This window comes from Panthera onca, chromosome C1, assembly GCF_046562875.1.
Source record: "Panthera onca isolate mPanOnc1 chromosome C1, mPanOnc1 haplotype 2, whole genome shotgun sequence".
Classification (NCBI taxonomy): domain Eukaryota; kingdom Metazoa; phylum Chordata; class Mammalia; order Carnivora; family Felidae; genus Panthera; species Panthera onca.
In genome coordinates this window covers 8,594,516-8,619,896 of record NC_138346.1, presented here as the reverse complement: position 1 = coordinate 8,619,896, position 25,381 = coordinate 8,594,516, and the positions used below count along the sequence as shown (strand labels likewise).

The following is a 25,381-nucleotide window of genomic DNA, read 5'->3' as shown; positions in this document are numbered from 1 at the left end:
CTGAGAAGTAATCAGCTATTCACAGCTCTGTGTACCAGGTATTTATTGCAGTGTTATTCATGAGGAAAAATCTAAATGCCCAAAGCGGGAGGCTGTTTACATAAATTACATATCCACACAAAATGGTATTGAAAATAATGTTTTAGAAGAATATTTCATACATGGGGAGAGCCTCACAATATATTGCTAAGTGAAAAAGCAAATCATAAAACTGGGTGGATCCAGCCTGCCAGCCTCTTACAGTGATCACAGGTTGTATTTTTTAAAGTATATATTTGCAATTTGTTTTTATTCATTTTGAGAGAGAGTGTGTGTGTGCGTGCACACACACACACACACACGCACGCACGCACAAGTGGGGCTGAGGTGGAGAGAGAGAAAAAATCCCAAGCGACACAGAGCTCAATCTCACGAACCGTGAGATCATGACCTGAGCCAAAATCAAGAGTTGGCCCCGACTGAGCCATCCAGGCGCCCCTATATTTGAATTTAAGATATCAAATGTTAATAGTGGTTGTGTCTAGGTACTGGGAGGGCAAACCATGATTAACTGGTTTTTTAATCAAGAAAAGAAAGACTGAAAACAAAAAGACAGTCACCCTGCACAATTCAAGACCCTCTGTCACCCCAGCGTCAGATGTGTGCCCCCCAGCCCTCCCTCAGCACCCCCGCCCCCAGCCTCACCCCTCCATGGATTATGGATCCCTCTCCTCCTGTCACTGTCCAAACTCAGCCATCATTTAACACCTCCTTTGCTCCACCTTCAACCTCCCTTCCTGCTGCTTTCCTTCCCCCAGGCCTTTCTGGTCCCCAAGTGCCCTCCCCAGGTCCTCTCTGGCTGCCTCCCTGCCCCCTCCCCCCCTTTCATAGTCCGCAGCGTCTGGCAGTGACTTCAGGTTACTGCTGCCACGGCCACCGGTGACCTTGCAGTTTCCAGCCTCAGGGGACGCTCAGCATCTCTCGAGGTTGCCGCTGCTGACCACATTCCTGGTCACTCACCCACCCCCACATCCCACTGCCTTGTCGGCTTGGTCCCCAAATCACCCCTCTTCCTCCTAAAATGCCCCGTTTCCGGTCCCCACCCATCCTGCTTGTGCTGGGGTCTCCATTACATCCTGCAGACACAAAATCCCATTCCATTGTAGACTTGCCCCAGGTGCTAGGTATGTCCCGCAGCACCCTGAGTCTGCGCTTCCTAGGGGAACACCACCGTCCCCTCAGCCCCCTGCTTCAGGGAATGGCGTTAACACCCCCAAACACCTGAGCCAGCCTTCCCTCTCCCAGCCCTTCCCCTCTGCCCTCCTGAGCCATCTCTTCTCCCCCAGTGGTTCTCCCTGCCACGGTCCACCGTCCGTCACCCCAGAATGAGGTTTCTAGCACGTCATCATGGGATGTCATTTCTGTGACTCCTGTGTCCCTTAGGGATCAAATCTAATCAAACCCTGGCTGACAGGGTCCTTCTCAATTGACCTCCCACCTTGACCCTGGGCCTTGAAGCTCTTCCCCAGGACACCCTGTCCCCTCCAGCCTGCATTTTTTTTTCCCTTTGGTGGTGCCTTAAATATTTCTGTAACAATGCAGCATAAGTATATACTTTTTTTTTCTTTTTCTTTTTTTTTGCCTCTCCATCTGCCTCCTGGTGTTACTTCCCCGGTGGAAAAATTTCCCCCCTTTGGCCCCAGGCAGTCCTGACTCAGAGTTCAGGACTGGCTGAATGCCACACACACACACACACACAGCCTTTCCTGCCCCTCCGGGCAGCTTAACGTCTACTTGTCTTTGCTACTGGAACTGACATTCGAGAACAGCCATCTCACAGGGCCCACCCTTAGGAAAAACACCCTGTACTTGCCATGGTGTGCCTCCCACCAAGCCCTTGCTGGGCAGGTGGCTAGCAGCTCCTTGTTGAGGACCGTGCCCACCTGGAGAGCCTCCCCTGGGATCTGTTGTCAAGTCTGAACGGAGAGCCGGCCTACTTCCCACCACCTCTCTGGCGGGGGGATCCCTGGCTCCCACGCCTGGCTGGGGGTCCCGCACGATGAGGCACCTGACAGGTGTCTGCCGGGTGAATGCGTCTGCCTGGGCCGGCTCCACCGCCCCTGGTGCCGTCAGGCGATGTAGGCACACTTAGGTGTTGACATAGAGCGAGCTCTCCCTGGTCCCGGGCCTGTCCAGCTCTTGTCATGGCTGACGTGACACATCATGTCTCTTCTGATGGCATTCGTCCGTTTGCAAATCTGCTTCATCCTCTGAGGAAAAACCAGAAGCTGGGTGCCTTCAACGGTTTGGTTGAAATGCCCTGCTCCCACGTCCCCCAAAGCCAAAAGATGCAACTGTGTGTCGGACAGATACTATATATCAGTGTGCATTTATAGGAGCTAAGAGGGTACATTCTAGTTTCCGCCAATACCTTTAAAAAAAAACCTCATATCTGCTTAACTATGTGTTAAGCATATCATATCTGATAGCTATCATATGTATTAGATATCCATTTAACAAAGGAACTTCGGGGGCTCCCGCTCCCTGTCTTTGTTTCTGGCGTCTCACGGTTGGCAGCAAATTCCTCCTGGCTACCTGTATTTACTGCTGTGTTTCATTCTTCCCTCCAGGCCGGAAGACCATCCCGTTCCTCCCCAGATGGCCCAACGTGCGGGAAATGGCAGCCTCCCGTCCCTGACAAGCGCCCCCCGTCCAGAGCACCAGGGGGGTGAGGCTGGTGCTTCGGGGCCTTCACGTAAGAACAGAACGCCGGTGGCGTGGGGACCGGGCAGCAGCAGCCACACACCGGGAGAGGCCTCGTGCTCACACCCTGGTCTCGGCCTGGTCCCGAGGCCCGCTGACCCGCAGCCACGCGGCCACACCTGCCCGTGGCCTGTTCCTCCAGACCCCCTTCTGTCGCAGCATAGTGAGCACTGCCGACGTCTGCAAGCGAGTAGCACGACACTTGTGCTGGGGAAAGCTGCGTTCGATGTGAGCTTTCCGAGTAGTCACGTCTCAGAAGGCGATGTCGATTCATGACCGAGGCTTTGGCACCTCAGACTTTGCGCGAGGCGCGCGGCCGCGTGTTCGAAGGCTGGCCTGAGACAGAAATGTGTGAGCGGGGGCACACGCGTGGATAAAAAGTATTTTTTTTTTTAGATGCCAGAAAAAATATATATGCTTTGAATCGGATATGTACGAAAGGTTTTATTTTGTTTTGTTTTTTTAATTTTCAAGAGGAAATTAAAAGGATATGAGCAGGCCAGATAAGACTGTAATCTCCATTCAAACGGGAAAAACAACAGAGGAGCAGGTCAGATTCCAGTATGAGAAACATCTGAGAACTTTTATAATCTGCTCACAATTGGATTCGAACGCTGCTAAGCCCCGGTTCAGAGCGGTAGGCTGGTCACAGAGCCGGAGGAAAGCCAGGTTGTTGGAGAGTCTGGGGGAGGGTCTCCTGGTTAGGGACAGTTTTAGAGGTTTTGCCACCTTAGATCATGTGTTATTTTACATGTTTTGTTAGAGCTGTAAACGTTAATGTGCCCTCGCTGAAAGCTGACTAGCTCCACCCTTTGTCCAGAGATTTCTGTGCCAGAGTGGAGGTTTTAGGTGGTCTAACCACTTTTGCCAGTTTCACCTAATGCCCTTTGAGTTAAAAACGATTTCAAGTTCAGCCTGGACTTCCTGGACTTCTGAAAAGTTGCATTTAGGGCCGTTTATTTATCAGGTACGTCCTTGTTTTACCAAAGTGACCACCAGGGTGGCCCTCTGTCTTGCACTGATTATCAGTATGGTCCTGGATTTTGGAAGGATTTAGCATGTGTTCCATGTAGGATGGAGGCGTTCGAGGCCCCCGTGGATGGAGTAGCTGCGTGGCCGCTGACGATACTGCTGGAGATGTTGATGTCATTGTGATTTTCAAACACAATTCCTTTAGCCCTGACAAAGTCGAGGCCCTGGCAAATCCCGGTTCCTCACATGAAAACAGTGGGCAGCCACCAGGGGACCCAGCCTGGGTGATCAGCACGGTCCCCAGTGCCTCCCCCTGGGGAGGCAGCAGCCCCTCCACATGGGCCACCTGGAGCCAGGACAGCCAGCCGCTTGGCCGGAGTTAGCTCTGATCGCTGAGACCATGTCTCCCATGTTCCACGTGCCCCCTTCTCCTACCTGCTCCTCTCTGCTTAGGCCTGGCTGGGACCCAGGACCCCCACCCTACTCATCAACTCCCCTCCTGCCTCAGTGGGTTCCAGAACTAACCACCCTCACTCCATGGGCCAGAAACCGGCCACAGGAACCATTCTCCCCTGCCCTGCACGGCCTGCTGTCAGCCTCAGGGCAGCACCCCTAAATCTCTCTTAACAATCCTTTTCCTTGACCGAGGGTCTCCCGTGGGAAGCCAAGCCTCCGCCGGGTTAGTGGCTCTCCCTGGGTCATTTAGGGAGCCTTTAGGGAGCATTTGTGGTGTAGATTCTGTTCTTCCTTCTGCCGTCTTCCGGGCTTGCCCAGCTGCAGCCACCCCAGGACCGATGTCCCGGGACCACTGGTCCACTCCCTCGGTTGGTCTTGTCGCCACCGTCCCTCCCTCTTCTCACCCAGCCTCTGTGTGAGGACGACTGGCAAGCAGCCTTGGGTTTATGTGCTTAGAATGCACATAACCAGGGGCCCCTGGGTGGCTCAGTCAGATAAGCATCTGACTCTGATCTCAGTGCAGGTCTTGATCTCAGGGTTGTGAGTTCAAGCCCCATGTTGGGCTCCACACTGAGCATGAAGCCTGCTTAAGTAAAAACAAAAACAAAAGCCAAAAACAAGAACACACATAAGCAGTGTTGAGACTGGTTCTGAGGCTGCATCTGGGTCAGCAGATCAGAGGGCTAGAGAGGGAGACAACACTGGTGGGCTCGGTGGGCCACCCTGGCCCTCGTTGTCTTCTGTGTAACTCCTTTCCTGTCAGAAGCCTGATTTGACTTCCTCTGGACCCCTCCGTCCATATAGTCCTGCTTCTCCGGCCCTTTCTCCTGCTTCCGTGCTCTGGCTCACTTTGTCCACCCCCCCCACACACACGCCCCCAGCCCGATCTGGCCTCACCCAGCTACTCCTCAGAGGCCCCTCACACATGACTTGCTGCTAAGCCTGGCCTCCTGGCCTTCACTCATACTGGGAATTCATGCCACACCTCCGACCCAGCGGGAACCCGCCACGGTGGCCTCGAGCGCGTTAGCCCAGGAAGCCCCTTCAAACCTCTGCATTCAGTCGATGCTAAAGGTGAAAACTCATGATGGGGAACCTGTGGAATCCTCCAACCGCTCGATCAGCTGACCGCAGGGCCAGAAAGTACATTTCTTTTTAGGCAAAGGGACTGGCTCCACAGAGCCAACAGGAAATAGTTCCCAAAGGAAAAAGCCAAGAATGTGACTTAGAATTTTGTTATGACATTGGCCTGGGGGGAATTTATTCTCATTCCCCCTCAACCAAGGCTGGCTATCTCAGATATCAAAGTCGCATACCTTGTCAGTGGCCTCAAGTGAAAATGCCCAGCCTGGTCTGCAATGGATCCACAGGCGGGAAAACAGTACTTCATCCCAGGAAGCCTCTGGTGCACGCACACAGCTGCTGGTGTCCCCCAGTCCCCAGCTTTCAGTGGATCTGTCCTTCTGTGGTGGGAGTTCTGAACGCCTACGTGGTGACATTCAGTGGAGGGAGTGGGAAGGGGTGTAGGGGATGACTACTATTTGGTGACAGGACCAAAAAGACCTCAGAGGGTCTCAGGACAGCTCAGCTTAGTTCCTCCTCCCTCCTGCCAGGGGGCTTTCCCACCCACCCCCCAACCTGTCCCTCCACCCACTCCCACCTGGGAAAGCTCCTGATCCTGGAGGACTACCCACCCTTGGGCGCCATCTTGGTGGCACCATTAACTGGGATGGGATTTTCTGTGTAGCCCAGCACACAGCTGTATGTGGTTCCGCTCAATTATTTCTTCATACACCTAAAGTCTGTGTCCCGGGCTATATTATAAGCTTGTAGAGCAGAGAGCACAGCAGGCCAGTTGTCCACTGGAGAACAGATCAGAGAAGGCTGAATTTCCAGGTCCAGTCCCAGCTTTAAGTGGAGACTGTCCTGGTGGGCTGTAAATAATGCCACCCATTGGGCTCCACACCAGAAACAGATTCCCTGTTTGGGTCAAAAGATAGTTACCTGGAAGTCAAAGCTGTGTCCCTTGCTATGCGTTTGAGGAAACCTGCAAAGAAGATTGTTTATATTGAAGATAAAGTAGAGGCCACGTTGCAAAGGTACCAGGGACATTTTTAAATGAAAGGGCTCGGGGCTCCTGGGTGGCTCAGTCGGTTAAGCATCCAGCTGTTGATCTCGGCTCAGGTCATGATCTCACAGTTCGTGAGTTCGGCCTCCCCCTGGGGCTCCGTGCTGATGATGCAGAGGCTGCTTGGGATTCTGTTTTTCCTTCTCTCTGCCCCTCCCCCACTTGTGTGTGCTCACTTTCGCTCGCTCTCTCTGTGTCTCTCTCAAAATGGATAAAACTTTAAATGGAAGGGCCGGAAGGAGCTTGGACTAAGGACATAGCAAATCTGGACTCTGTCACAGAATTGCTTTCACGGTGGTGTGAAGCCCTTTGGCTGTAGAACAAGAAGAAAAGTGGGGCCGGAGAAGAAGGGGTTCATATCATTTGAAACACAGAATAGGTCCCTCCCCGGGCCCTCAGGAGAGCTCCCCGGCAGTGTCGTCTGGGACTTCTCGGTCATTTCCCTGTGAAGGTCTCGAGGGTGACCCAGGCAGCCTGCTCCTTGTCCGTGATGTCAGCACGAACACTGCTGGCTGGGAATTAGGGCAGTGCCTGCCCCTGTGGGTGGACTGGGGGATTCGGGCCTGAAGGGTCCTGGGGTAGCTCAGGGGGAAGAGGGCCCCACCTCTGGGGTTGCCGAATCCGGCAAATAAAAGTACAGGACACCCAGCTGAATTGGAATTTCAGACAAACAACAAATAGTTTTTTACCGTGCCTCCATGCTCCTCTGCATTGGCACCAAGCAGCGACCGAGGGAGACAGTTCCACGTTTGTCGGCTTTTCCCTGAGAGACAGAAGGGGGGGCCAGGAGAAGCAACGGGGCCAAAGGTCTGTGGTTCCCTGTGCTGCGTGTGTATCCAGCCAGAGCGCTCGCGCTGCGCCCCCAGGTTGTAAGCACGCCGAGCGGCCGCCTGGAGACTTCTCGGGCTGCACACAAGCGAACAAGTCCTCCCCGGTGGGCTCCAGGGAGCTGTCAGGGGCTCGCGTGGGCATGTGCTGTTCTTGGCTTTGGGGCCCAGCCCAGTAAGGAGCATCCTCAAAGAGTCCACTGAACTCTCTCTCCTCCCCAGCCTCCACGGTGGACATCAAACCGGGAGAATGGTTGCCAGCGGGACATCAGGGAGAGGTTCGTCTGCCCTCGGCGGGGGACCCCAGCCAGGCCCTAGGCGGTGGAGACACCACCAGGTAGGGACGGGGAGGTGTCCTGGGAGGGCTCCTCTGTGGTCCAGGCTCTGACTCTGACAGCACAGGAGCGTTTCACTGGGGCCCGAAGCACCCTACGGAGATACCCAGGGGCTTGTGGCCACCACACCTGTTAACCTCAGAGCCCATGGGGAGGCACCTGCCACCTGAGAATTATCGCTTGTCAGACCGGAAGGAAAGGAGACTCATAAACCTACCCAAGGGACTAGTTTTAAGAACTGCAAGCTGAACGTGTTTGTGAGGATGTGTGATTTGGGGTAACTTGTGAACAGTGTCCTATCTTAGCGGTTTGCTTTTGGAGAAGATAGGATGGATGGGAGAAAGATGGAGAACGAGGTTAGTGAAATGGTTTCGCTCAGATGTCACCTTCCTATAAAGTTTTTTTTTTTTAATGTTTATTTTTGAGAGACAGAGAGAGAGAACACAAGCAGGGGAGGGGCAGAGAGGGAGTGAGACACAGAATCCAAAGCAGGCTTCAGGCTCCGAGCTGTCCGCACAGAGCCTGACGCGGGGCTCGAACCCATGAACCGTGAGATCATGACCTGAGCCAAAGTCGGACGCTTAACCGACTGAGCCTCCCAGGTGCCCTCCAGACCTTCCTAAAATAGACACAGGATCCCACACAGAATACAAAGGTGTTTTCTCTTCCTCTGCACCAAATGAGTACAGACTGGCCTTTGATGCGTCACTTGGGGTTCTTTAGAATGGAGAAAGTCTGGGGCTCTAAGCCTCTTCTTTCAGATCTCAGGGAGCTTGCTCAGGGAGAGGGGCCTAGCCCTGGTCTCAGCCTATCTGCCCGGCACCCCGGCTGCCCCCACCGCGTCAGCCCGGCCACACGGTGCCCTGCAGCCTGTGTAATTTCAGGATGGAGAAGCCAGCCTTCTGCACTAAAACACTGGCCTAGAACCGTGTTTAACATGACTACACCCTTGGAGTCTCTGATTTAGAGGAACTTTGCCATGGTGACCGGTCAGGCCTTCTGTGCCCCCACCTTTCTATAGAATTGGGAAGTATTTCCACGACTGCGTCAGCAGCGAGCAGGCCCGCACCCCAGCTGTGGTCACGGCTGACCTTGGCCCGGTCTGGAGTTCCTTGAGCGGCAGAGCCTTGCGGAGCCACAGACTCCAGACCCCTGAGGCGCGAAGCCTCCCCCACGCCCTGCAGACGCTTCCCCCTGGCAGTGTAGAGGGTCAGAGGAACCAGCCTGCTGGCTGCCCTCCCCATACCCGGGCCCCCGCTGCCCTTCCTGCAGGCTCCCGCAGATGGAAGTCACACACACAGGAGTCCCCGCTGAGCTCTCGAGGCTGCAGGGACACCTGGAGCGGCCTCTGCCCCCAGAGCAGGCAGACGGCCTAGCAGAGCCACGCACATGGTCTGAGAAGGCAGGCAGCGAGGGTGCTGCGGCCCATCCCCCTTTCTGGGTGGGCGGCACCCCGGCACCTTCCTTTCCCACCACTGCGGGCAGAGATTGAGGCCAGGCACGGGGTTGAAGGGAAGTCAGGGTTTCCAGAGGCAGCAGGGCTGCTTGGGGTGGAGCCAGAGGAGTTTGGGGGCTGCACTGGGGTGGGGGCCAGTCCTGTCAAAGGCTGTAAAAGATGGCAGAGGCTGGGGGCCGTGGGGGGCCTTGGGGGCCAAGCATCTGGTCTCCTCCGGCTCAGCCCCTGACCAGCCGGGGACCCAGGGACCCACCTCCCCGATCTGGGGCTCCTCCCCTCTCTCAGAGTGGCCGAAGGCGTGCTCCCGCAGGCTGGTCCACAGCTCAGGGATTCTCTGACTCTTGGCACCTCCGCGAGGTGGGGGCCCCAGAATGAGAAAGCTCAGAGGGGTAAGCCAGAGGCTGGCGGGGCCCCCTGCCATGCCAGCCCCCTGCTCTCAGGCCCGGACCAGATCCCACATCTCGGCCAGACCAAACCTGCTGTCCTGGGGCTAGAGCCGTTTCTTCTCTCTTCCTGTAAAGGCAGAATTCATTGCTGAGACTTACCAGTGGGGATAATCCTCTCTCTCCAGAATAAGTGTTTTCTTGTTTTCTTTTTAATGTTTATTTATTTATTTTGAGAGAGAGAGGGAGCGTGCACAAGTGGGGGGAGGGGGAGAGAGAGAATCCCAAGCAGGCTCCATGCTGTCAGCGCAGAGCCCAACATGGGGCTCGAACCCATGCACCCTGAGATCAGGACCTGAGCTGAAATCAAGAGTCTGACGCTTAACCGACTGAGCCACCCAGGCACACCCAGAATAAGTGTTTTCATAGTTGGCAGGGGACCCCACAGGCTCTCCTAAGAAACCTTCCCCCTGGTTACACTAAGTGGGCTGACCCAGTTGGCCCTCCAAGCTCCTCTTGGGCACAAATGCCCCGTTGGGGTTAAATCCATGGGTGCTCCCACCTTAACGTGAATCCTGCTCTTACTTTAAGCCCGGGGAAAGGGAGTATTCTGTCTGAGGAAGAGGAGGAAGGAAAGAGGGAGAAGGATACAGTTGGGCCACCCACCTCCCTCTCCACTGGCTATGTGACCCCTGCCAGCAACATTCTCCCCCCACCCCTGGCCTCCACTTCACCGGCTGCCCCAGGTCTCAGCTAAGCACCCCATCCTCCTTCCTGACCCCAAAGGCCAGTCACGCAGCCGTGTTCCCTTGCACAGGGGCACAGAGCACTGCGGTCACTTGGTCCATGGCTCTAGGGGGTCTGCCCCTGTGTTTGCACCTGGCCTGGAGCAGGCTCTCAAAATATTTGTTGGATGAATCAGCTAAAAGGGAGAGCGAGTGGCTCTCTGCATGGCTTGATGGGGGACATTTGTCCCTCTGCTTCCCCCAGCCCCTCTCTCTTAGTCCTTAGAGTGAGGACAGCCTCTTGCCCAGAAGACAGGCCACGGGGTGGGCCCCGCTTGGCTGCTGGTATCCCTGGAAAGCTCTGGAGCTGCGGTTTGGGGCAAACGGTAGATTAAACCATACTCTCATGGCTTAGCCCCAGATTGGAGGCGGTTTAAAGATCACTGAGGCTCCAGTTCCATTCTAGTGGCTTCCAGCCACTAGTCTGACCATGAAACTGGCTTTCTGGAAGCCAGGGAGTCAACGGTTCAGACCTTGTGATCATACTGTCTCCCTCCCCCTCCCCCATGCCAAGGGGTTCCTGTTCTGTTTTCTGTCTGCTTCATAGAATCCGTAGTATTGAGTAGTTGGGGAAGATACTGTTAACCAAGCCGGCACATGGTCCATGCAGAGAGGAGCCCAGCTGGACCGACCGGGAGGCATTTGCCTGGACGGTGCCTCCCTGTGGCCCAATGATGGGCGGAGGGAACAGGCTCCTCAGGTCGGAGCGCTCGCTCCTGCACAGATGCCCGCTACCCCCCGCCCAGGCCAAGATCCAAAGACAACGGTGTCAAAGTTCCTGTCCCGAGACAGACAGGAAACGACTCTTCTGCAAGTATTATGGCTTTTAGAAAATAAAGAAGAAAGAAATTCTGCATGTGTTTACATACATGCTTTATCCCCCTCAAGTGTGTCCCCAAATGTGGCATATGGGGTAGCTCATGACAGCACTACGATGCATCCAGCTAAAAGAAACTAGAAACTAGGAACCAGGAAGTCAGGGGAATGAGGACAGGAGCCCCGCGTGTCCATGTGCAGACATGGTGGGCGACCTTCTGGATCTGCCTTCATCTGCTGTGTCCTCCCCCCGCACCCCTCTCTGGGTTCTGTTAGTGGATAGATGAAATATCTTGAATCCTGATGGGCAGAGTCCACTAAGGGGACCCCCAAGCACTGTCGTTTGTGCCTTAATGGCCTCTTGAATAATTGCCTGTCTTGCAGGACACCTGCAATTTACATATGTAGTGAGGTTTTCCTTTTCCCTCTACTACCCAGCACCATTATCCCTGCGGCAACTTAGTTTTCCTAAGTCATAGGTGACTGCCATCCTGAATTTCCTTTCCGCGTGCTTTTCCTGCTCTACCCTAATCTGGCCTCATCTCCTACCAAACCATCACCATTTCCTGGCTCTGGCTCCTTGCTGCTCAGAGTGCTCAGGTCACCGTTCAGAGGTGCTGGGGGCCTGGAGGCCAAGCTGACCTCTACCTCTGCCTCCCTCGGTGTCCTTCCCAGAGGGCCTTGATGCCATCCCCCATGCCGAGGTCGGGGACGGTGGCCAGCATCCTCAGTCAACACCACCACCCCCTGCAGCAGCCCGCATTGTGGTTTGGGCTCTGCTGAGGGCCACCTTCTCCAATGCTGGAGAAGGAGCCAGAAGGAGCCCCTTGTCTGCGGGTGCTCTTTTCCCAAACAACACTACCGTGGCCAAACAAAGGTTGTGTCCTAGGGCAGAGAGGAGGCTGGCTTTGACGGTGTATTAGTCAGGGTTTTCCAGAGAAAGAGAACCAACAGGATGTGTGTGTGGGGTGGGGGGTCAGTTATTTTAAGGAGTTGGCTCGCATGATTGCAGAGGCTTGGCAAATCCAAAATCCACAGGGTAGGCCAACAGGCTGGAGACCCAGGGAAGAGTTGCAGTTGGAGTGCAAAGGCAGTCTGCTGGCACAGTTCCTTCCCGCTCAGGGGAGCTCAGACTTTGTCTATTTGTGCCTTCAACTGATTGGATGAGGCCCACTCCCCACTAGGGAGAGCAATCTGCTCAAAGTCGGCCTATTTAAGTGTGAATCTCATCCAAAAAAAACACCCGCACAGAAATATCCAGAATAATGTTTGGCCAAATATTTAGGCACCATGGCCCAGCAAAGTTGGCACATAAAGTCAACCGATACATAAGAGTTTTTTCATACACATTGCCAAATTATTCTCCAAAGGGACAGGACCCTTTTCTGGTTGCTCTGGGGTTGGGAGGTTATATATAGACTTCTAGCTCTGTTACCCAGAACTTTCTCTCCCTTCACTTCTTGCCAACTCATCTCAGCGTCCCCCCTTCCCTGCCACCTGACCTTGCCGCCCATTGGCTCTGAGGCCCCATGCAGTGAAGCTGGCCAGCCCTCCTGGGCTTGCACAGCTCGCTCCTTCAAATCTGGCCTCCCTGTCCCATGACCACGTGATGGACATCCCCAGGTAACCCACAGCTAACCCTGTGCCAGGAAGAGCTGCCAGTGTTCGCCGAGTCACTTTTTTTAGTTTCTCTTAGTCGCTCCTTCTTAAAATGTAGTAGGGCTACAGTTTTAAATGGTCAAGATGGTCATTTTTATGTTATGTACGTGTTATCACAATTTAAAAATAATTAACCGCTATAACAGTACCGAAGATATCAAAATTAGAATAGCAAAATAGGAAAAAAAATCATTTGAACCAAATAATATTTTCAAAAAACAACAAACACACACCTCAGGGTACCAGGGTAGCTTAGTCAGTAGAGCGCGCGACTCGTGATCTCGGAGTCACGGGTTCAAGCCCCACGTTGGGCATAGAGCTCACTTAAAAAAAAAAAACAAAAAGTAAACCACCTCACTAAACCACATAAAAATCGTCTTTATATGTGCAAGAAAAGCATCATCAGTGTGACTCATTTCATTATTTTATCTTTGTGCTCTGGTCAAACTGCCCTACTTCTCTGTGAACTTCCTAAGAGCAGAAATTTGGTCTCGTTGACCTTTGATCTCCAGGGCCTGGAACAGTTTTTTGCACACGTGTGCATTATCAATGAATGAAAGAAAAGCAAAATGTTAGGGAAAGGCATGATATATTCCAGTAGATCCATCGGATGAAATATATATATATATATTATAAACATATAATATCTATATAAAAATCCTCCATTATAAATAATAGTGGAGGCTGCTCAGAAGTCTAGAGAGCAGGTGGAATGAGGGTCATAAGAACAGGGAAGTATCGGGGCCCTGGGTGTCGGTAAACTTCCATCTCTTAATTTCAGCTCAGATCATGATCTCGTAGTTTATGAGATCGAGCTTCACATCGGGCTCCGTGCCGACAGCTGGGAGCCTGGAGCCTGCTTGGGATTCTCTCCCTCCCTCTCTCTGCCCCTCCCCCACTCATGCATGTTCTCTCCCCCAAAATAAATAAAAATAAACATTTTTAAAAATTAGAAGAATAGGGGTGCCTGGGTGGCTCAGTCGGTTAAGCGTCCAACTTCAGCTCAGGTCACGATCTCGACGTCCATGAGTCCAAGCCCCACGTCGGGCTCTGGGCTGACGGCTCAGAGCCTGGAGCCTGCTTCCGATTCTGTGTCTCCCTCTCTCTCTGCCCCTCCCCCGTTCATGCTCTGTCTCTCTCTGTCTCAAAAATAAATAAACGTTAGAAAAAAAAATTAGAAGAATATAGAGCAGCATGTAAATACGAATACAAGTATGTGAAAATGCAAATGCGTGTAAAAGGTACAACGTGGAAAATATTCAGGGAAATACTATTATAAATGATATAAAAAGATAATTTCTTCTTAAAGAAAAAAAAGTCATGGGGGCACAGGGCTGGCTCAGTCAGTAGAACACGTGACTCTTCGTCTCAGGGTCGGGAGTTCCAGCCCCGTGTTGGGGCATGGAGCTTACTTCACGGACGTATGTACACACATACGTATACGTACATTTTTTTAAACAAAGAAAAAATCATTTTAAACTTTAATAAAATACTGTAGGGCTAAACCTCCCTATCCTTTCCAATCTGGTATCAAAGATGTATTGCCCAAAGTATGGGCAGTTTTTATGCCAGACTTGTCCTAAATTTGAATTGGGAAATTTTCCAGATGTTTAAGTTTTATTTTTCTAATGATTAGAGTAAAATAGTCTCGATGTAGAAAAAAAAAAAAAAGGAAAGAAAAAAGAAAGAAAAAAAAGAGGGGCATATAGAAATATAGAAGTGAATCCAAAAATTCCAGTTTCCTCCCAAGGCCCACTCCCCAAGAGCCAGAACCCCAAGTTATGGGGCCCACGATGGGGCTCGGGACACAACCTCCCTTGCAGAATCATCACAGCTGCCCTCCATTTTACAGGTGGGGAAACTGAGGCTCCCCAGATGTCAGCAAACTTGCTTACATTGCAACGCACAGCAAACCGTGCACCAACTCTGTGAAGCCCGTAGACTAAGGCACCCACTTAGGGAAGGAACACGGACCTGCCATTTACGGGGCACGCGCCAGGCTGGCAGCTGGGCTGATGCTTACATTAGCTCGTTCAGTGGCTATGACAACCCTGGGTGACAGCCTGGGACTCCGGTCTTCAGAGTTATAGTCAGGAAAATGGGCACATAGGCAGCAAGGGCCCCAGAAGTCAAGGAGGGAGCAGCGTGGATCCAGCTCAGTGACAGCCAGACAGCAAAGCACTGGGCGGGGGAGTCCCCAACTCCAGCTGGGTGACTGGGAGGTCACAGAGCCACGATCTCACTCCCAGGATTTCTCGTCCAACAGCACCGAGTTTCAGTGGCTGCAGGTGCTGGAGGAAAGGAAGGCCCTGGTTCCAAGTCAGGTCCACTGTCTCTGTGAGGCTGCTCCCCGGGGCTGGGAGGCAGATAGCATCTGGACAACAGCTGGCTGTAAGATCCCACTGGGCTCAAATCTTGGCCTCACAACCTGCTTGTTGTGTGTGTGACCTTGGAAAGTTCACAAACTTGGGGCCTCAGTTTCTACATCTGAAAACCGGGGCAGTACTGCCTGCCCCACAGGATCATTTGGGGGCTCAATGTCACCTTCCCAGCACGGCCTTCCCTGGCCACCACGTCTAAAATTAGTTTCCTATTGCTGCTGTAACAGGTGACCACAGAGTTAGTGACCTGAACACCACAAATGTACCACCTTACAGTTCAGTGGGTTAGAAGTCCGACAGGGCTCTCACTGGGCTGGAATCGAGGCATACACAGGATACACTGTTTCCCCGAGTTCTATGGGAGAATCTCTTTTCTGCCTTTTCTGGCTTCTAGAGCCCTCCTGCCCTCCTTGGCTGGCGGCCCCTTCCGCCATCTTCAAAGCCGGCAGCCTTGCATCTCTGTCTTTCTTCCGTGGTCATACCTATTTCTCTGTGTTCTTCTGCCTCCCTCTCCCACTTTTAATTTTTTTTTTTTTTCAACGTTTTTTATTTATTTTTGGGACAGAGAGAGACAGAGCATGAACGGGGGAGGGGCAGAGAGAGAGGGAGACACAGAATCGGAAACAGGCTCCAGGCTCCGAGCCATCAGCCCAGAGCCTGACGCGGGGCTCGAACTCACGGACCGCGAGATCGTGACCTGGCTGAAGTCGGACGCTTAACCGACTGAGCCACCCAGGCGCCCCCTCCCTCTCCCACTTTTAAGGACGCTGCGGTTTCCCGGGGCTCGCCCTGATAATCTAGGATAATCTCCCTAGTTTAAAGTCAGCAGATTAGCAACCTCGATTCCACTGCAGCCTTAATTCCCCTTTGTCAGAAAAGGCTCCAGGGAGGAGGACGTGGACAGAATGGGGGGCCATTACCCTGCTGGCCACACCTTCCCTGGCCACCCTCTCACTTCAACACTCTCAAGCTCCCTGTCCCCCTTCTCTGCTTCATCCCCTCCTTGGCGTTTATTCCTTTTTTAAAAAAAAAATTTTTTAATGTTTATTTATTTTTGAGAGTGAGAGAGAGACAAAGTGTGAGAGGGGGAGGGGCAGAAAGAGAGGGAGACACAGAATCGGAAGCAGGCTCCAGGCTCTGATCGGTCAGCACAGAGCCCGACGCGGGGCTCAAACTCACGGATCGTGAGATCATGACCTGAGCTGAAGACGGATGACCAACCAACTGAGCCACCCAGGCGCCCCAGCATTTATTCCTTTTTTTTATTATCTCCCTCCTCCCCTAGAATATGAGCTCCATGGGGGCAGGGATGTATGCCTCCGGGTGCCCGGCTCTACCCCACCCCTACCCCATGCCCAGGACAGTGCCTGCCTGGCATCTTTGTGCTCACAACGGCAAGTCCTTCCTTCCTCCTGTGACTCCTAGCCATGCAGTGGCTGTGACTCTAGACTACACGTTTTGTTCCAGGGAATTTACATCGGCCTTCACCTGCAAGCCCCGGACCCCCCGGACCCCTGAGATCCTGGACCTGAACCCACCCAAGGCCAAGGCATCCACTCTGGCCCCTCAGTTCTCCTCGTGTGGCCCCCAGCAGGCCAGCCGCCCCAGCTCCATGACCTCCTCCACGAGAGGACCACAGAGTAAGTCAGACTGGAGGGAAGGGCACTGAGCTCCTCTGTGCCCAGCAGGCACAGGACCAGGACCCCAGGCAGTGGCTTCTTGTGCCCTAAGGACAGATCCGTTCTTCACCAGCCTTTCTATTTATGAAATTGCCATTGGCCCTGGTGCCTCATACACAAGCTGGTAAACTGAGACTGTCCAGGCAGTGCCTCTCGGAGTTAACATTCCCCCACCCCCACCCCCGCCTGTGGGACTTGTGTGATCGGCCCTGAAAACCTGGACCTCCTTCCTGGCGGGAAGCAGGCAGCCTCAAAATCCAACAGAAGCAGGTGCCTTGGAGGGAGGGCCACCAGAGGGACTAAGAGTGCGGTGGGCCCAAGGGGCCTCCTTCCTGCCCTGTTGCCCACTGTGAAGACCACTTCCTCTCTCCCCTCCCCTCCTAGCCTCAGCCGGTTGACCACACCAGAGCCTGGACCTTTCCAAAGAGTCTAAAGATAAGGGAAGGTCGCCTGGCTGGAGTGTGTGACTCTCGATCTCAGGGCTGTAGCCTTGAGCCCATGTTGGTTGTAGAGGTCGCGTCGAAATAAAAAAAAAAAAAAAAAATGATAATAATAATTTTTTAAGTACATAAATAAATTAAATAAAAATAAAGGAAAACAAAAGAGAAGCCAGACAAGAATGTCAATCAGCAGAAGGTCTGTCACACTCAGGATATATGCATTTTGCCACTGTGCTGTCCCCTGCTGCCCCAATCGCTTCCTGCCAGAGCCCCGGGCGCCCCGGCCAACGGGGACCCGCTGGGCTGGCAGTGTGGCTAATGGGCCGTGGCTGGAAAGCAGGGCCGCCCTCCCTCTTCTCGAACAGCGCCCATCTGCTGGGAAACACACGGTGAAGCCCCAGCCCCGTGTCCCCACCAGCGGTGCAGGCCAAGCTGTTTCCTCACACGGGCCCAAAGGAAGCACCGGCAAATACCAGGAACACTGGCCCGAGAGAAGCAGACAGACCCGTTTGACCCCTGCCGGGCTCCAGGCCACACCGGGCAGCACCGGGCCGGAGCCCCCGCGGGTCATAATCGAGGCAGCAATGGCTAGTACCCAACGGGCTCCACGGGGCCCTGCCTGCACGTAGATTGCTCAGCTAGCAGCAGATTTATGTCCTGTGGCCTCGACAAACAGCAAAACTATTGCCAGCAAAATTCACTGGGAGCCCCACGCCAAGCAGCCTGCTTCCTGAGAGGAAAGAGCGTGGCCACGTGAGTCACGCCCCGGCCGCGGAGCAGGTGACCTGGGGGAAGGGAAGGTTTCAGTATTCGGTTTGCACAGAGCCGGTTGAAAGAAGGCTTGTATGGGACAGAGGGGACTCTGTGCAGTTACCGCCTTGGTGCTGGCAGCTTGCTCTCGCCTTTCTTCTCCAGGCGGCCAATCTTCCAGGAAGTGAGGATGGTCTCTTCGCCGGTGTCACCGTCCCGTTGCCCGAGGACCAGCCAGCTTCCCTTCCTCAGCCCGCCAGCAGCTGCAGGTGACAGATGTGGAGGAGACCGTTGTCTGCCAGCGGCCAGGCGAGGCTAGCTCTCCGGGCAGCCCAGGAGCAGGCCCCCCACAGCCCCCGGGACACCGGGTCCTGTCCCTGCCCGTCCCCGGCCGCCCCTCACACACAGGAACAGACCTGGGTAGACGGTGCGAGCTGCTCACGTCAGGAGCCTGTGGGGGGGAGCAGGGACTGGAGACTCGGCCCGAGACGGGGCCTTGGCCTCAATGGAAACCGTCGCTCCTCTCGGTCCAGCCGGAAGGAGACTGAAGGGATTTAGAATAAGGGAGACGCATCCCGAAGCCATATTCCTGAGCAGCAGATTTGATATTCTTCCTTTTTTAAAATCTGAGACGAATATGATACATTCCCGTACGTAGCTTGGACTATATCGCTGTTTCCGATCTTCTGCACGCGTGTTTTAAAGGCCTCGTAGGGTTGACGCCATTTCCCCCTCCCCTGCCTCCTTTAAGACCGTAAACACAAACAGCTCCCTGGCAAAATGATGGGGGAGGCTTGCCCCTTGCAGTGGGTGACGTCAGAGCTCACGCCTTAGGATAAAGGAAAGAACTTTGCCCGCCGAGCCGGCGAGGTCCCCCAAACTAGTGGCAGAATCTGACCTCTCCTCAAATATAAATACTGAAATAAACTGAATATTGAGACGGTCCTTGCGTGTGGTAGGGCGTGTGTGTGCGTGTGCGTGCGTGTGTGTGTGAAGTTACGTACTCTCCCCTCAGCACTCCATCTGCCATGGCCATGCCCTTTAGAGAAGACATCCCTGTGGTCCCGCTGGATGTAAATAGAGAAGATTTCATTTTTCGACGGCCTCCTCTCTCCTCAAGAGAGCAAGCAGAGGAGGGAAGCGGAAGAATTGTAGAGCAGGCCAGTCACCAGGTTGTCCCCACGACATCCGTAAACTTGTCACGGGCCAGGATCCTGGGTTAATCTTGTTTTTGGCAGTGGCACAAGGCCGGGCACGGTAGAACTCTGTGGTCACGTGACTGGCCCGGAAGCCGCATCTGGATTCTCTGGAAACGTGGGAGCCCCTCTTTGTTCCTGGGGAAGAAAGCTGTGGAGAACAAGGCCCTACATTCTTCTTGGGAAGGCACTCCAGGCGCTCTGCGACTCCTGACTTGGAGGTATGAAGAGAAAACACCCACACTTATCACAGGTACTATCGATGTGGACAGAGACCGGGTCCCTGAAATGGGATCACTCCACGGTGACACTTTGAAAAGTGGTTGCGGAGGAACGTGATGGAAAAGTCTCTCCTGTTCTCCCCAGTAAATCCACTCCCTTCAGATTCCTCGCATGCCGCTGACTGGCACGGCCTTTCCCCTGCCTTCGTGTGGGAGCAGCCCCGTCTCCAGAAATCCAGAGGGAATGGAAGAGTCCTCAGTTTCCCCCCTTCTCCACGGTGAAAAGGCAACTGCTGTTTTTCCCTCAAACCTGCAGATGAGCTAAAGTCTGGTTTGTGAACGTCTAGTGACTTTAAGGGGGAAAAAAAAGACAATCTTTTAGCGATTCAGGGAGTATCCAGTTCTGGATCAAACTACACTGAAGTCATCAGGTGTGGTTGGGGTGGTTCTTTGGGGAAAGTAAATACTGTCCAGCCTCTGCACCATGCCCTGGGAGACTCCTCTCTCTGCAACACATGTCCACATGCCACGGCTGATGGCTAGCAAGAGGCTTGGTAAAATACCAGCAACTTCTTCCCAAATATCCCAGCTATCTGCGAGCCTCACTGAGTTTGCTGGGGTCAGACATGAACGCGACTGACCTATGGGGGAAAGAATCGAGTAGGTGAATGAACCCAAATGGTTTCAAAGGTCATCTGGACATTTAGTCATAGAGCCACTAGGATTGGCCCATGACACCTACCCAGGGAGCCATGGTGGAGAGCCTGTGGAAATTTTGAGAATGGTAGGCCCGCAGAAAGATCACTTCTTCCCCTGGAAGCTGACCCCACCTCTCCAGTTACCTGGCCTCCTAATTTCTCCTGAGCAGAAATTAAAATTTTTTTTAATGTTGACTTATTTTTGAGAGAAACAGAGACAGAATATGAATGGGTTGGGGCAGAGAGAGAGGGAGACCCAGAATCCAAAGCAGGCTCCAGGCTCTGAGCTGTCAGCACAGAGCCCGACGCGGGTCTCGAACCCATGGACCGAGAGACCACGACCTGAGCCAAAGTCGGACGCTCAACTGACTGAGCCACCGAGGCGCCCCATCTCCTGAGCAGAACTTGATCTCATTTTGCTTCATTCACAGTAAGGTGCAACTATCTGACAACAGCTTAAATTTTGACCTTGGGTGGGAATATAATAGACAGGTAGAAGTTTGAGATCCAATCAGATACCAGCAATCAGTAGGTTGGGAAGGATTTAGCCCAAATCTAAAGAACTAAATAAAAAACAAATACACAAATAAGACTAATGCAAAAATTCCATGACCAAAAAAGCCAAACTTTGTAAGAAAAACAAGATCTGACCCTGTGTTTACTAAATCCTAATCCCGGCCCCAATTCCAATAAAGCTTTTTTTAGCGGAAAGGGCAGCCAGCTCATGAGCCAGGGTTTGCTGATTTGATTTTTTTAAATACTGCATTAAAAATATTATTTGCCTTGATTCCTAAGTTTTGGGCTACCGCCTTACATTTCGTGTGTGAAGCGAACGCCTCACTGCCTCCCCCTTGTCCTGGCCCGAGATCTGGGGGATCCTCCTGGGCCCTCCCTGTGTGCCAGCGAAGCACAGCTTCATAGCCGCCGGCCGGCCTTCCTGCCTGCCTGCCTGTCTTCATCTCTCCAGACGCTGTTTGTGATACCTTGTGCTAAGGAGTGGTTCCCTTTGCTTTGCGCATAACAAACTACCCCCCCCACCACCACCCCGAAGTGACTTAAAACCAACAGTTTGTCAACTTTACAATTCTGTGGTTCATTGACGGGGGCTGGGCCGCAACTGGGCAGTTCTGTTGCACTTGGCTGGACCCAGGTGTGTGTGTCTGTGGCCAGAGGGCAGTCAAGGGCCTCACTCGTGTCCGACAGCTGGCCGTCGGCTGGGTCCTGAGTTCTCCTCCATGAGGCCTGTCCTCCCGCAGCAAGCTAGCCCTGGGCTCGTTCACGGGCGGTCTCAGGGCTCGAACTGCCGTAAGATGAGGCCCACGTGCTGCTCAGGTTTCTACCTGCCTCGTGCTTCCTCTTCGCCCGTTGGCCAAAGCAGGCCGCACAGCCATGGCCAGAAGGTCGCGTGGACAGATGGGGATACGGGGAAAGTGAACAGACCCAGGGCATGGCCCGAACAATCGGCCACATTGAAGGCGTTCGGAACTTACCTCCCTCCTCAGGGCCAAATCTTTCAAGGTTGTTTTTCCGCTGGGGAGTAACATTTAGATTCAGCGCAACAAACATCCTGGGGCGCTACTCTGTGTCCGGACGTGGAATGTGGTGATTTTGTTAAGTTAACATTTGTTGGGGCGCCTGGGTGGCTCAGCCTGGCGTCTGACTCTTGATTTCGGCTCAGGTCATGATCCCAGGGTCGTGGGATCCAGCCCCACTTGGGCTCTGCACTGAGCATAGAGCCTGCTGAAGATTCTGTCTCTCTGTCTCTGTCTGTCTCTCTCTCTCTCCCTCTGTCCCTTCCCCCCGGCTCACACTCTCTCCCTTTCTCTAAAATAAAATTTTTAAAAAGTTTTTAAAAAACTGTTAAATGGGGCAACAGCAAGAGAAAGTGAAATAGAGAAGGTTGTTACTCACAGGTCCTGACCCTGGGGAGGTCAGGCAGGGAGGTCGTGGTGGGGTGCCAGCGGAACGAGAGAGCAAGCCCGGGACGTGTGCCTTTCCTACGGTTGGGCGGGTGGAGTGTCTCTAGGGTTCCTGGATTAAGGCCCGGCTGGTCAATCCAAACAAGAGGAGCAGGGGTTCTAGTAAGCGCTGCAGGGGTCTTGTCTAAGGGGCACATGGGGGAAGGAGCTGAGAGGCAGGAGAGACAGTCACCAGGGGCCGCGGGGAGGTCCTGTCTTACTTCTGCCTCTGCCGGCTATGACCTCAGGTGTGCACTCGAGGAAGGCCTAGTGTCAGCCCCAGGCCCCGCAGGCCGCATGGATACCGCGGGGGCAACACTGTGGAGACCCGGCTCCACTGCCCCCCGAGTCGCTGCCCATCTTCTACGGAGAATTCCCAACCTTTGCCACAGTCCAGGGCGGAGCACCAGCGCCGCAGGGAAGCGAGGGGCAGACTTTCTGGAGGAGGCTGTGGGGCTGAGAGAAAGTGCCCCCTTGAGCGACCTACACAGAGTCCCCGGTCTAAGGGGACAGTTGAAGACCCGGAGCGGACGGGCTTTCAGAGGAGGGGACTAGGAGAAATAAGAAACTGAGGGCAGAAGGGGGGTTGAGAGAAAGAAGAGGGGCGGGTGCAGGAGACGCCCTCGGGGGAGGAGGACAGGGACCCCGGAAGAAAGCAGGGCACGCTGGGCAGTTGTCGCTGGCAGGACAGGGCTGCTGAGACCACCCTCCGGGGAACAGGAGCCCCAGGGCGATGGGCCGGAGGAGGTCGGCCTGGCACCAAGAAAGGCTGCCGAAGGCACTGAGGTCAGCGGGGGACATCCTGGAGAGGGAAGAGGGGGCAGGGCGCAGCCTGAGCTCAGAGAGGGGAGACGGAGCGAAGGCCTCGGGGCAGTGATCTTGAGGGGCGCCGGGATGGGGGGGGGGAGGGCAGGGGGTCCACCAGGCCCTCCTCTGGCACCCGGGCCCGCAGCAGCCTGTGTCAGCTCACAGGGGCCGCTCCCTAAATTTTCATGGGTTCTATGAGCTGCTGTCAAACATAACGGCTAACAAAAAATTTTAAATTATCTAAACTTACAATTCAATAAATTCTATTTGATAGACGGTAATAAGGGGCGCCTGGGTGGCTCGGTCGGTTAAGCGCCCAACTCTTGATTTCAGCTCAGGTCATGATCCCAGAGTCTTGGGATCCAGCCCTGAGTCAGGCTCCGCATTGAACATGGAGACTGTTTGAGATTCTCTCTCTCTCTCTCTCTCTCTCTCTCTCTCTCTCTCTGTCCCCCTCCCTCCGTCTCCCTCTCTCTCTCTTTCTCTGCCCCTCTCCCTGGCTGACGCTTGCTTTCTCTCTCTCAAATCAAATAAAGTAACAAATACTCAAAACTCATCCCTTCCTAATTGGTTTACTGTATTTACCATCGTCTATGTCCTGGCGGTTACTTACATCTGTTGTATCCGTTTGGGGGAAATAGGACATGACAGCCGCTATGCGTCTCTCCCTGACTGTTCGCGGATATCATTTCCACAGCCTGGAATTGGCCATGTTGGGAACAAACACACCGCAGAAGCTGGGAAACCCTACAGACCGGGGCTTCTCCCCTCCCCACCCCGCCCCCCTGCTTGTGAAAGACGGCCGGCAGGGGTGTGCAAAGAAGGGCAGTCGGAGGCAGAGTGTCAGGTGCAGGGCGGGTGCCCCCGACAACGGCAAGCCCGAATGGCGGCATGCGTGCTGGACGAGCAGCCGCCGCTCCGAAAGCCTCTGTCCACACCTCTGTCTACACCACCTCAGGTCTCTGGCGTCGGCCCAAAGTGCTAACATCACCTCACACCCAGGCCTTCGCCTTACGGGAGCCAGCACGGAGCCTTTGCTCCTGGATTACGTGCTGAGTGAGGGGCGACACCGGGTTACCCTGGGTGCGCCTTGCCTGGACCTTGCCGCTTGGCACACTCCTGCCGCTCACACTTCCGATACCTACGCTGCCCAGAGACGCACCTGCCCCACCTGTTTAACGACAGGGCGCTGCTCTGCCTGCCAGTGACGGGTAGCAGTCACCACTCCCCGGGAGTGAGAACTCACTAGAAACACAGTCGGACTCCTAGGACTTGGTGTTGTGGTCAGGGCGGGGGCGCCGACAGGTCTGAGAAGAGATAAGGGGGCCCTCGTCACACTGGCAGGTCCCTGGGTGCTGCCCAGGCCAGGCTTGAACTCGGGCAGCAGCATCTTCTAGGGAGAAGCCAGGCAGAGGGCCTCAGGGACTTTATAGGTCCAGAGGGGCCGCGCCCAGGGTTTCCTGGGGACACTGGGCTTATGGGCAGAAGGCAGGGCATAGAGCCTAGATTCAGGCTGGGGTGTGAGGTGAGGAACACTAGCACCATTCCCAAGGCCAGTCTTCAACGGCCCACCCGGGGAGCAGCGTGCTCAGAGGGCTTGCAGGGCCTCAGGGGAGCCCCCTGGCCCTGCGGCTTGAGGGTCCATTAATGACCTGGTGTGGGGACCCAGCTGGAGCCGGCGTTGAGAGTCTCCTGCTGGGCCACTTTGGGGGACACCTGTTTCTGTGCCCAGAGCATCACAGACAGGACGCCAGGGGGCCCAAGGCAGTGGGACCAGGGGACAGTGGGGAGCAAACCCTGGACAAGGAAGGCATCAGTGGCCAGAAACCCCCTTCTACTAAAGGCGTGGAGCGGCCGGCAGGCGGAAAAACACAAAAACCAGGCAAAAGAGGAGGAGATTTCTGAGATTTTGTGGGATCTCCAAAGGAGCACATGGAAACAGCGAGGGAAAGGAGGCTGAGCCGGGCTGGGCCAGCCCCTCCTCTGAGCGGCAGAGTGAGGCAACACCCAGGCAAATGGATGATGTTCAGGCGGCTGTGAAGAGCACCCCCTGACCCCCCCCACCCGCCCCCCCAGAAGAAATGGCGGGAGTGGCATTTTCATCACAAGGCTTCAGGGAAAATCAACTACTAAGAATGTGCAGGGCTGCAGCTGGTCCGAGGGCGCGACCCAGGGGCTCTGGGGGCTGCGTGGCGGGACACCCGACACCCACACCCGGAGATGGGCTTGAAGGCACCGCGGCACCCTGCAGGCCCCGTCTGTGGGGGCCTCTGATTCCAGGCAATCCCTGGGGTGCTGCCCTGGGAGGCCTGGGATGACTCCCTCCCAGCGGGAAGCGGGTCCCCCCGCCACATGGTCCGAAGGGCAACTCCCATTCACTGCCCGGACCCGCCTCTCCAGGTTCTTGCAGGGTGGGAGATGGACTGACGCGCCACTCAGAGACCCGAACCCCTATCTGGTGAGGCCGCAAAGCTGATGCCAGTGGCCATGTCCCCATCTGCAGGACGAGAGAAGGAGGCACCACAGGAAGGGGCGGAGGTGACGCTGGCCAGGCGGGCTCCCTGGTAGCAGTTGTCTCCAGCCACACCCTGACCTTTTCCGCTTATCTGGCCCAATAAATCCTGCCTTTTCTTTTCCCCCTAATGACTCTCAAGGTTGAGGGTGTCACTAGCAACCAAAAGATCTGAGAGTG

At 54.5% G+C, this 25,381-nt stretch overlaps 1 protein-coding gene across 6 annotated transcripts in view; it reads left to right on the top strand.

The window, feature by feature from the left end:
* Positions 1-20,652, top strand: part of ARMC9 (armadillo repeat containing 9) — a 152,813-nt gene extending 132,161 nt beyond the window's left edge. For 5 of the 6 annotated variants that reach the window (XM_078450789.2, XM_078450788.2, XM_078450786.2 and 2 more), the window contains 3 exons: positions 2,610-2,734; positions 7,348-7,462; positions 16,408-20,652. In XM_078450789.2, coding sequence (XP_078306915.1) covers positions 2,610-2,734; positions 7,348-7,462; positions 16,408-16,609 — 442 coding nt within the window. In that variant the 3' untranslated portion in view covers positions 16,610-20,652. The remainder of the gene's footprint in view (positions 1-2,609; positions 2,735-7,347; positions 7,463-16,407) is intronic. The other variant, XM_078450787.2, reaches the window with a different exon arrangement.
* Positions 20,653-25,381: the final 4,729 nt, after the last annotated feature.